At 49.6% G+C, this 8,971-nt stretch overlaps 1 protein-coding gene across 1 annotated transcript in view; it reads left to right on the forward strand.

The window, feature by feature from the left end:
* The window catches only part of PPIL2 (peptidylprolyl isomerase like 2), a 77,090-nt gene extending 71,374 nt beyond the window's left edge, over positions 1 to 5,716 (forward strand). Inside the window, exons 18-21 of the mRNA XM_085302754.1 lie at positions 2,155 to 2,227; positions 2,379 to 2,441; positions 3,005 to 3,144; positions 4,358 to 5,716. Coding sequence (XP_085158880.1) covers positions 2,155 to 2,227; positions 2,379 to 2,441; positions 3,005 to 3,144; positions 4,358 to 4,451 — 370 coding nt within the window. The 3' untranslated portion in view covers positions 4,452 to 5,716. The remainder of the gene's footprint in view (positions 1 to 2,154; positions 2,228 to 2,378; positions 2,442 to 3,004; positions 3,145 to 4,357) is intronic.
* Positions 5,717 to 8,971: the final 3,255 nt, after the last annotated feature.

Below are 8,971 nucleotides of genomic sequence, written 5' to 3' on the forward strand. Positions count from 1 at the left end.
TTTTTATAAAACTGTTTCAGAATCCATAAATAGCTTGTTTTTTTCTGAGTGAAAATTACTGTTAAAGAAATCCCATAGCAGAGCAATTCAGGCTTGCTGTTGTATATTATGGCAGTAGTAAAACATCAAACTACAGAAGTTACCATGTTTGTATGGAGAAGCATATAGATGAAATGTCCTGAATTCCCTGCTTTCCCAGACCGAACATGCCAGTAGAAAGGGATGCCTGTGGGACTGCAAGCTTCGAGCATCCACTGGGGCTTTGGTTTTGGAGAGCCGCCCCCGTCCGCGACTGCCCCGTCGGGGAGGTGCAGCGCCCGGGAGAGGCCCGTCCCTTAGCGTGCGGGAAAGGTTACTCTGCGGGAGGAGGTGGTCTGCTTTTGCAGGGACAAAGGCTGAACGTTGGTTTGTCGAGCTGTCTAGAAATTTGAGGGCAGGATTTTCTTTTTCTATTAAAAGCCCTGAGTGTTCAGCRGCAGCCCGGGGAGCACGGCAGGGTCCGACAGACCTCTGCCTTGCTTGGAGCTCGCCCGGCAGATCCACACCAGCAGCTCTGCCTGGCCCRTGACTGCCAGGGTCTGCACGGGGAGGCAGCAGAGCTCACGGCCCAGCCCCGGACTCCTCCAGCCCCAGGATCAGTCTTCGTTAGAGCGGCTCTGGCTTTGGTTGTCCCACGGCCATGCACATGGGCTGTGCTTCTGATTCACAGCCATGTGTTTGGCCATATTAAAGCAGATGTTCAGCTGCAGCCTGCCTTTCTGAGGGATCTGGATTGCTCTGCATCAATGGCCTGTCTTCGTTATTTACTGCTCTTCTAAGTATAGCTGTTTGCAAACTTAATTGGGGATGATGACGTGGATAAAAGTGTTAAAAACCTTGCAACCAAGATCTGATCCCAGCAGGACCCCTTTGGAAACATACTGACTCAGTGGTTCCTATTGAAAATGGAGATTTTGACACCTGTCAGCCAATTTCRTATTTAATGTGTGCTGTGTTCACTTCATATTGTTCTGGTTTCTCAATCAAAATATCAGCCGCCTTCCAGAAGCCTKTTCCACTGACACCGTTATCCGTATTAACCACATCTGTTGTCTCAAAGATAGAAGGTTGTTTGACAGAATCTGTTTTCCACAAAACCTTGTTGATTGCCGTTACTTATTTCCTTTCTTTCTTAATCATGTCCTCTCTCTGCTATTCCACTATTTTGCTGGGATGGATGCCAAGATGACAGACTTATAATTATCTCGGTCACCCCATTATCCTTTTAAAATATCCTTTTCTGGAACTTTCCCATTGTTTCACACATTTTTGAAAATGAACAAGCAACAGTCCAGGAATTCTTCAATCTAAACAGCTTGAAGCAAGTATTTGGATATCTGACTTGAAAAATCAGGGTTCTGACATCCTCCCAAATAAAACCTGCGATGAGAAGGGTCCCAGTAATATCTCTTGGCTGTGACTTGGTGCTCTGCTGCTTTCCCAAAGCCTTCAGAGAGCTGGCAGACGGGATCCTTGCGCTTCCCATGCACCCTTGTGCTTCCACATGATTAATGTCGTTATGGGCAGCTCTAGCRTTTTTTCTAATATTGCTGTAGCATAGTTATGATTTTCTCTCTTCTAATAGCACTCTTTCTGATGCAGAATAAAAAAAATAGTTAAAAATCAGAAGTTAATGAAAACATTTGCTTTCTTGACCAAGACTGTTAGTTTAGTTTTCAAAGCTCATGGGGGCAGGAAATGAACTCCAAATGTATGGCTGTAAATTTAGCAAGTGAATCCACTTAGAAATGGGTTTGTGTCTTCATGCTCAAACTGCTGTGTACAATTGCTCTTTCTCCATCTTGCTGGTTTGCGTGCATTAGAAAAGCTATTTGGTTTTAGACAAATGTTTTTGCTTTGCCTCTTTTGACCCTTTCATGTTCTGTTTAAATTGAAATCTCGTTTGAAAAAAAATTCCGTACCTTCCACACTAAATTAGGTTATCTTAAGTCTTCCAAATATGGTTGCTGATTCTCCTTCCCCCTAAAGACGATGGTTTAAAAGCTTGRATAATCTGAAAGAGTAATGGACAGAAAATAGATCTAGACTGTAAGGGTGCAGAAATATTTTGAACCTACTGTCACAGCTGGAAATCATGTCTTTCATCTTTTTCAGAGTGGTTGGTGGCTTTGAGACTCTGACTGCTATGGAGAATGTGGAAAGTGACCCCAAAACAGACCGTCCCAAGGTAATTCAGAAATGAAAGCAGGTGTGCAGCAAGGGGCTAACCCTTGTCACGATGCACTTCACTCCACTGCCAGCTCTCTGAAACGGAGCTTGGAGAGGATGAAGCAACTTGAACAACAGCTCCTAATTGTTCTTTTCTCTTCTGCTCCCAGGAGGAAATACGAATTCAGTCAACGACTGTTTTTGTTGATCCATATGAAGAAGCAGATGCCCAGGTGAGGGTAGAAATTTATTTATTTATTTATTTATTTATTTATTTATTTATTTTGGGTAGCCCAAAGCCCTTTCTTGCAGGACTCTGTAACTTGATAACTTTGATTTTTATTCTGATTGGTCCCTCGCAGAATCCCTGCTTCTCCTGTGCTTTTTCTTCCTGTTTCTCTTTGCCTTTCTTCCTACATCCCGCTAAACATGGCCAGCCCTCTTACACAGGTGATTGCCGTTTGGCAAGGCTTTGTATGCGAGAGCCATCGCTGCTATCTTGATGTAGCCATCTGGCAGGGCTCCTGCTCCATCCTACTTACCATGACTTCCCTTCCCAGTGCCCACAGCACGTGCTGGGGAGCTGCAGGTGAGGAGGGAGAGATGAACTTCTTCATAACGGCTACAGACAGCCCATTTGTAGTTGCCCTGGAGATCTGGCTTCTAAAACATGCCCTGTAATCACAACAGTACTCTTCGCTATTTTAGAGTGTTCTAAAGTTTCAAAATGCTGTAGGCATTGCCTCTTCACTGTGATCTAGCTCTTGTAACAGATTGTGCTGTTTGCTTCCTACAGGTTGCTGCAGAAAGAGAAAAGGTCCAGCTAGAAGAAGAAGCAGCCAAAACAAAAGCTGAGGTAGCCCCACCAAAGAAAGAGATCGAGATGCCTAAAACTTACCGGCAGGGGATTGGAAAATACATTAACATGGCTGCAGCGTAAGTTCCTTKCCCAACTGATCTTTGCTTAGTGCTTCAGTTGCCTTTGCTGCTGGATCCTAACACTGCCCAGTGCACTTGCTCAGGGCTATTCGCCAGGACTCTGTAACAGGCCAAATGTTTGTTTTGCACCAGCACACTGCAAAGATGCTTCCATGTGGTCGTAACAGTCAAGAGTTCCCTCTAGTTCTGTTGTTTTTCATGGTTAAAACTTAAGTGAGCTTTTATTTCTTCTTTAGCATTTGGATGGGACCTAGTTGGTCCTTAGCAGCATGGATGTGCTGACTTCACAACTGTAGATACATTTTCATGATACAGAAGTCCTTKAGGGGGAACTGTACTGTCACTTCCCCGATCATCTTTAATTTTGGCCTCTCTTCCCCTTCTGTAACTATTTCTGAAGSCCACTGTTCCAAAAACGTCTCTTTTAGCAGCTTCTCCCCTGCTCAAAGGAGTTGCCTTAAACTCGTWTCGGTCTGCCTGTCCCGTTCACTGTGCAGACACAAACAAATGTACCTGCAGAACTGAAAGGGCCAGGAAGGGGAGCAGGTTGCCAGGGTGGCCATGGGAGCACAGGATGCCTGGCTCGCAGCTCCGGGGTRCCCGGCAGGTTGCTGAGGCTCGTCCTGGGGCATCTTCTTCCAGAGCCCCTTTGTGCACTCGTCGGGATTGGCAGCACTGCTCGTTTCCCTAAGGACAGGATGGAAATCTGCCTCAGCAGCAGCTTAGCATGGATTCTGGATAAATTAAAATAAATGTGTTCTTGATGTTTTAGCAGCCATCTGTAAAAGTATTTGCAAAAATGCTCTCCTCGCTGTGCTGCAGAAAGGCATGTATTTATGTATGCACGCCTCTGTGCACCTGCTTAATCAGCTTGTGTGTGCCTGCACGATTGTACATGCATTTGCATGTCTGTAGGTGCAGAAATGAGTGAGCCCCTATATGAGTTTGATGTGATGTCAGTTAAACATTTCATGTGCAACCTGAACCATCCCCACAGACTTGACATGCTCTCCCTCTTTTTGAGTAAGCCAAAAGCCCCCATCCACAACCCCTGCGGCTCCCGTGCCAGCACAGGGCTTACGCTCTTCTTCCCTGTGTAAGTGATGGGTGGGCTCTGGGGTAGCTGCTTGGGGAGAGGGAGGGAATCCGCCTGCCCTGCTCCCCCTCAATAGTAAATAATCCCTGAGCATTGTTTTTCTTTGGGCTCTAGGAAGCGCAGTGTGGAAGATGATGGGCCCTCAACCAGCACAGCTGCGAAGAAAGAGAAAAAGAGCACAGGCTTTGGGGACTTCAGCTCCTGGTAGCAGAGCGAGGAGCCTAGCACCGGAGCAGCACAGCGAATAAGAAGAGAGGGCCTCCCGCGTGTCCCCAGAGAGCCCCAAAGACAATCTGTCCTGGGGAGGGAAGGCACCGGCCTGCCCTTCCACCGCAGAAGAAAACTGTTGCTTTGTTAAGGCTAGTTAATGCGGCTTTGTTTTCGAGAGCGCTGCGTTCCCCCAAGTGCATCTTCTTCGAAGGCCTTTTTGTTGTTGTTTTGCTGAGCAGGGAGCGGCGGCGATGCTCCGAGGGCTTTGCTGCAGCCCGGCTCCACCTGGCTGGCAGCAGGGCAGGCTGAGCGCTGCCTCGCCGGGTGCYGCTTCCGTGGACGGCTGTGCTGGTGAATGAGCTCCTTTCTCAGGTAATCATTACCAGATGAGCCCCATCTGCCAGCTGAACAAATGAATTAAGGTGTCAGGGAAGCACCTTTGCAGAGAGGAGGAGAGGCCTCCAGCTCGTTCTGCCCTCCCTTGGGCTCCCTCTCTCTTTCCCTCCTTAACAAGGACCAATTCTGTCTTTGGCTGCTTGTGCCTCCGGGATGGCCCCAGTCTGCTGTTAGTCTCGGGGCCTCCTTGCTCACTCCAAAATGAGCTACGTCRCCCCATTTGTTTCTCTCTGGCAGCCTGGGAAGCAGCTGAGCTGCCTGAGCACCTGGTGCGGCTGGTTGCTSCGTGTCACTGGCCTTGCCAGAGCTGTTGTGGCAGCCCGAGGGGCCAGGACGCATCAGTTAAACCTGCCCGCTGGCTCCAGAAACTTCAGCCCAGAGGAACTGAACAGGAACAGAAACTACTTTGCAGGGTTTAKTTTAACCATCCTCAAAGCCTGGGAACACGTACTGCAGTCTGCCCTRACTTTGGGCCCCCATCGTTAGAGAAAACACGTGTGATGCAGCCAAGAGGAGTGCAGGGTATTTACCTTCAATGTCCACAGACTGTTAGGATGCTTAATAAAGGCCTTGTGGGGTAGAGACGCATCAGCCTGTGAAGTTTTAATCCAGAAATAGCATGCGTATTACCATCATTCAGGCATAGGAGCTAGATCCAGATCATTGCATTTTTAGTTCATCTTAGGTATATTCAGATGACAGAAATGCCCTCCCTATGTTTGTGTGGCTGAGGAGATAGTTTTGTAATCAGATTTGTAACTGATTTATATCAGTGCTTTTGTTTTTTAAGAGAAGTCTCCATTTTTATAAAATTGCAAAACATGTTGAAGGTTTTTACAGCATTAAATGTCTTTATTTTCTTTTGAACACTTGCCTTTGTGTTCAACAGTTGTTTCCAAGATCGTGGCATTACAAAATTGATTGTCCTACCAGGAAATGATTCATTCTTACTTTTTAAGATTCCCATAAAAAAACTCTGGGATTTTTGCGGATATGATTACATCTTTGTTAAATCATAGGAAGTTCAAACTAATTTGAAAGAATAATAGGGATTTTTTGTTGTTTTGAAACATCTTGCAGTGTATAAGTTTGAACACATGTTTGATTCCTGAAACAGGGGATATGRTGATACTTTCCTCAAGCTGAGTTTCTTGTGTCTTCCTGAAACTTCTTGCCTCTCTTGGACTGGCCCTTTCCTGATAAGTTGTTATTGATCCCTTCTGTCTAATTTCTGCTTCAGCGTACTTTTGAGTTGTGAAGCTCACAGTATTGCTAAAGTTGGCACAGGCATAGTTTAATGAAATCCATAAGAGTAGAATAAAGTGCTATTAAAAGAGATTAAAATGCAGATTAGTGTAAAAGAAAGGAGCTTCTGGTTTCAAGGAAGGCAGCAGAGGTATCAGCAAGAGTCCTTGCTGCAGACTGAGATAACAGACGGTTTCCACTGGCAGCAGCAGGCTGCAGAGAGAGCTCAGGTGGCAGGGGAAAGGGGGCAGTTATCTGGCAACAAGCTCTGTGGTCCAGGAACAGCCAGTGCCTTGCAGCGGGCAGAAGGCCTGGCCTTCCGGGCAGCCTTACCCCCTGCCTGTTCTGTTACAACTTTCCACTCTAACAAACGTCTGACAGAAAAGAGAACAATTTCCTGACTTTGAGGATGGGCTGACCGTAACCCGCTCGGTCTTGCTCTGCTGGCCCGTTCTCTGGGCTGGAGGAAGGAGAGGTGAAGCTGCTCAGATGTTGTTCACCACTTGACCTTAAGCATGTTCTCTCGCTGGGCTGCTGGTACTTTCCCAACCTTTCTTCGTTTGCGTTCACTGATGCTCAGGAGCACAGCGGGCAGGGAGGAGTTGGCTCTGGTCTGTCACCACCAGGATGTTGCAGCTGGGCACGGGAAGTCAGGTGGTTTGGCCACGGCCGCGTGCCGAGTCAGCAGCTTGGCGGGGACTCGAACCAGGAGCCCTYGCACTGCAGCAAGCGCAGTCGGCGCTCAGGCGGCCAGACTGGGCAGTGAGGTTTCCTTCCCGAGTCCCACCTCTTTGCCTCAGCTCTCAGGCTGTGCTTCCTCCTACACCTGTACTTTTTGCCTTGATGGTGAGAATTTTTAAGTTGATTTTCTTCTGATTGGCAAAACCACAGACACAAAATGGTACAAACCCCTTTCTGAAATACGAGGCAAAATGTTTACCCATACTGGCAGGGGCAGAAGCGGGTGCTGAGAACAGGGCAGTGTGTTGTAGAAACYTAGCTGCTTGCCAGCTGACTTGCAGAGCAAGAAGCGGGGAGGAGGAGGCTTTCGGAAACCTCTGCCCCTGCAATCCCCTTTGGGAGGAGCACAGTGTGTTAAGGGAATACCCGAACCAGCTCTGGCGCTGGCCTAAGGGATAGGCAAAAACTGTGTAGCTTTGCTGCAGCTGTGGTAAGAAAATTTCTTCTTTGCACTCTTTGTCTTCAGCACTTTTACAGGAAATCCTCTTGGAGGAGATAAAAGTGGGATTTTAACCAGAGAAGGTTAAAATAGGTGTTGTCTAGGTTTGGCTAGAGTAACACGAGCCGCCTGTTACTCTGCAGAGCTCCGTACCCGGACGGTTTTGCTGAAAAGCAAAGGCACTGGCCGACCGGCAAATTCATCGGCGTTTCCCGAGATCCTGCGTGGCCGCAGCAAACCCCGCGGGTGCGAAACGCGCCCCAGACGCAGTGGAGTGCAGCGGGCCGGCGGGCCGTGCCCGGCGCTTTGCGCGCAGCTGCGCGGGGTCCCGGCGCTCGCAGGGGCTGCAGGGCTTTTCGCCRCTGCTTTTTCCGGTGTGAATTCGGCCCAGCCCTTCAAGGAGTGCACGACTGTGTGGGAAACGGTACTAATTCAACAGTTTGCAATTCTGTTTCCATATTTAGCAAGGGGAACAAAAAAAATCCCARAATATTGTTCTTCGGTTTAAGTTTGCCTGTCCCCGCTGGTTTAAATTGCCACAACCCCCTTTCTTGGAAGCGGGAGCTCGTTCCAGCAGCTGCTCCGCTTTAATGTCACAGGGTTGGTTGTAGCGGTGCCAGCTCCGGCGGAGCTGTGCCTTGGGGCTCCTGCGGAGCCGGACTCTGTGCTTTAACGCCTCCAAGAAAATCCTTTCCATGCACGCGCTGCGGCTCCGCGCAGGCGCCCCAGGCGTAACGCGGGAGGCACCGAGTACCGGCAGCGCGGAGGGGATCCTGTCCGCCCTCCGCGTCCTTCGTGGCTGAGCCCTGGTGGCTTTTTGCGAAGGGGTCGCAGCCCCTCGGGGGGAGGAGAGCGCCGGGAAGCCGGTGGCTTTTGGGGAGATCACTGCGTGATCCCCCCCCCCCGGCTTCCTGCGCGAGGCAGCTCGCGTCCTTCGGGCGGCTACCGCTGCGCCGGATCTTCCCGTCCGCGCCGGAGGAGCTCGGCTGGGCCCGCCGGGAGCGCCCGGTGCTGCCGCCGCTCTTGCGAGCGGAGCCGGTTCGGAGGCGCTTTGGACCCGCATGGCTCCGGTCGCTGCTTTCCATCAGCCCTGAGAGCAAAAGGTTGGCTTTCCGGTCACAGCAGCCGCCCCAGAGGACTCAGCCTCCCCGGGGCGCCCGCACCAGCCCGGGGCGCCCCGACGAGGCACCRGCGCGCGGGAGCCCCCGGGCTGCGCCGCCTCGGCTCGGCTCGTCCTCAGTGCCCAGAGCGCGCTGGCGCCGTGGGGGCTGCGGCTGCCCCAGGCCTGAAGGGCGCTGCCGGGTGTTTTTTCTTTTTTTAATGAATGTCCAGATTCTTTTTTTTTTGTTTGTTTTTTTTATTGCAGCCCTCCTCGCTGCTGAGCTTGGTTAAGCTTTTAATAGCTGGGTTCCCAGCCAAAGGCGATTGCAAAGTGATTGCAGCAGAAATGGCAAGTGAAGACAAATATAGTGCAGGCTGCCTACAGGGAGCGCGCACGGGGGAGACTTCGGCCGCTATTTTTGGTGCTCTCTCTCCACTGCTCGCAGTATTTCTAATCATTGGTTCGGCTTAAAAACACGTTTGGGGTTGGAATTCTTTTTCTTTCTTTCTTTCCTTTTTTTTTCTTTTTTTTTTATTTTTTATTTTTTTGTGAGTTGCAAGGACAACTCAGCAAAGTAGGGACTGTAGTACTGTGA

Source organism: Rhea americana, unplaced genomic scaffold (assembly GCF_003343005.1).
Source record: "Rhea americana isolate MKP2758 unplaced genomic scaffold, rheAme1 scaffold_191, whole genome shotgun sequence".
NCBI classification, from domain to species: domain Eukaryota; kingdom Metazoa; phylum Chordata; class Aves; order Rheiformes; family Rheidae; genus Rhea; species Rhea americana.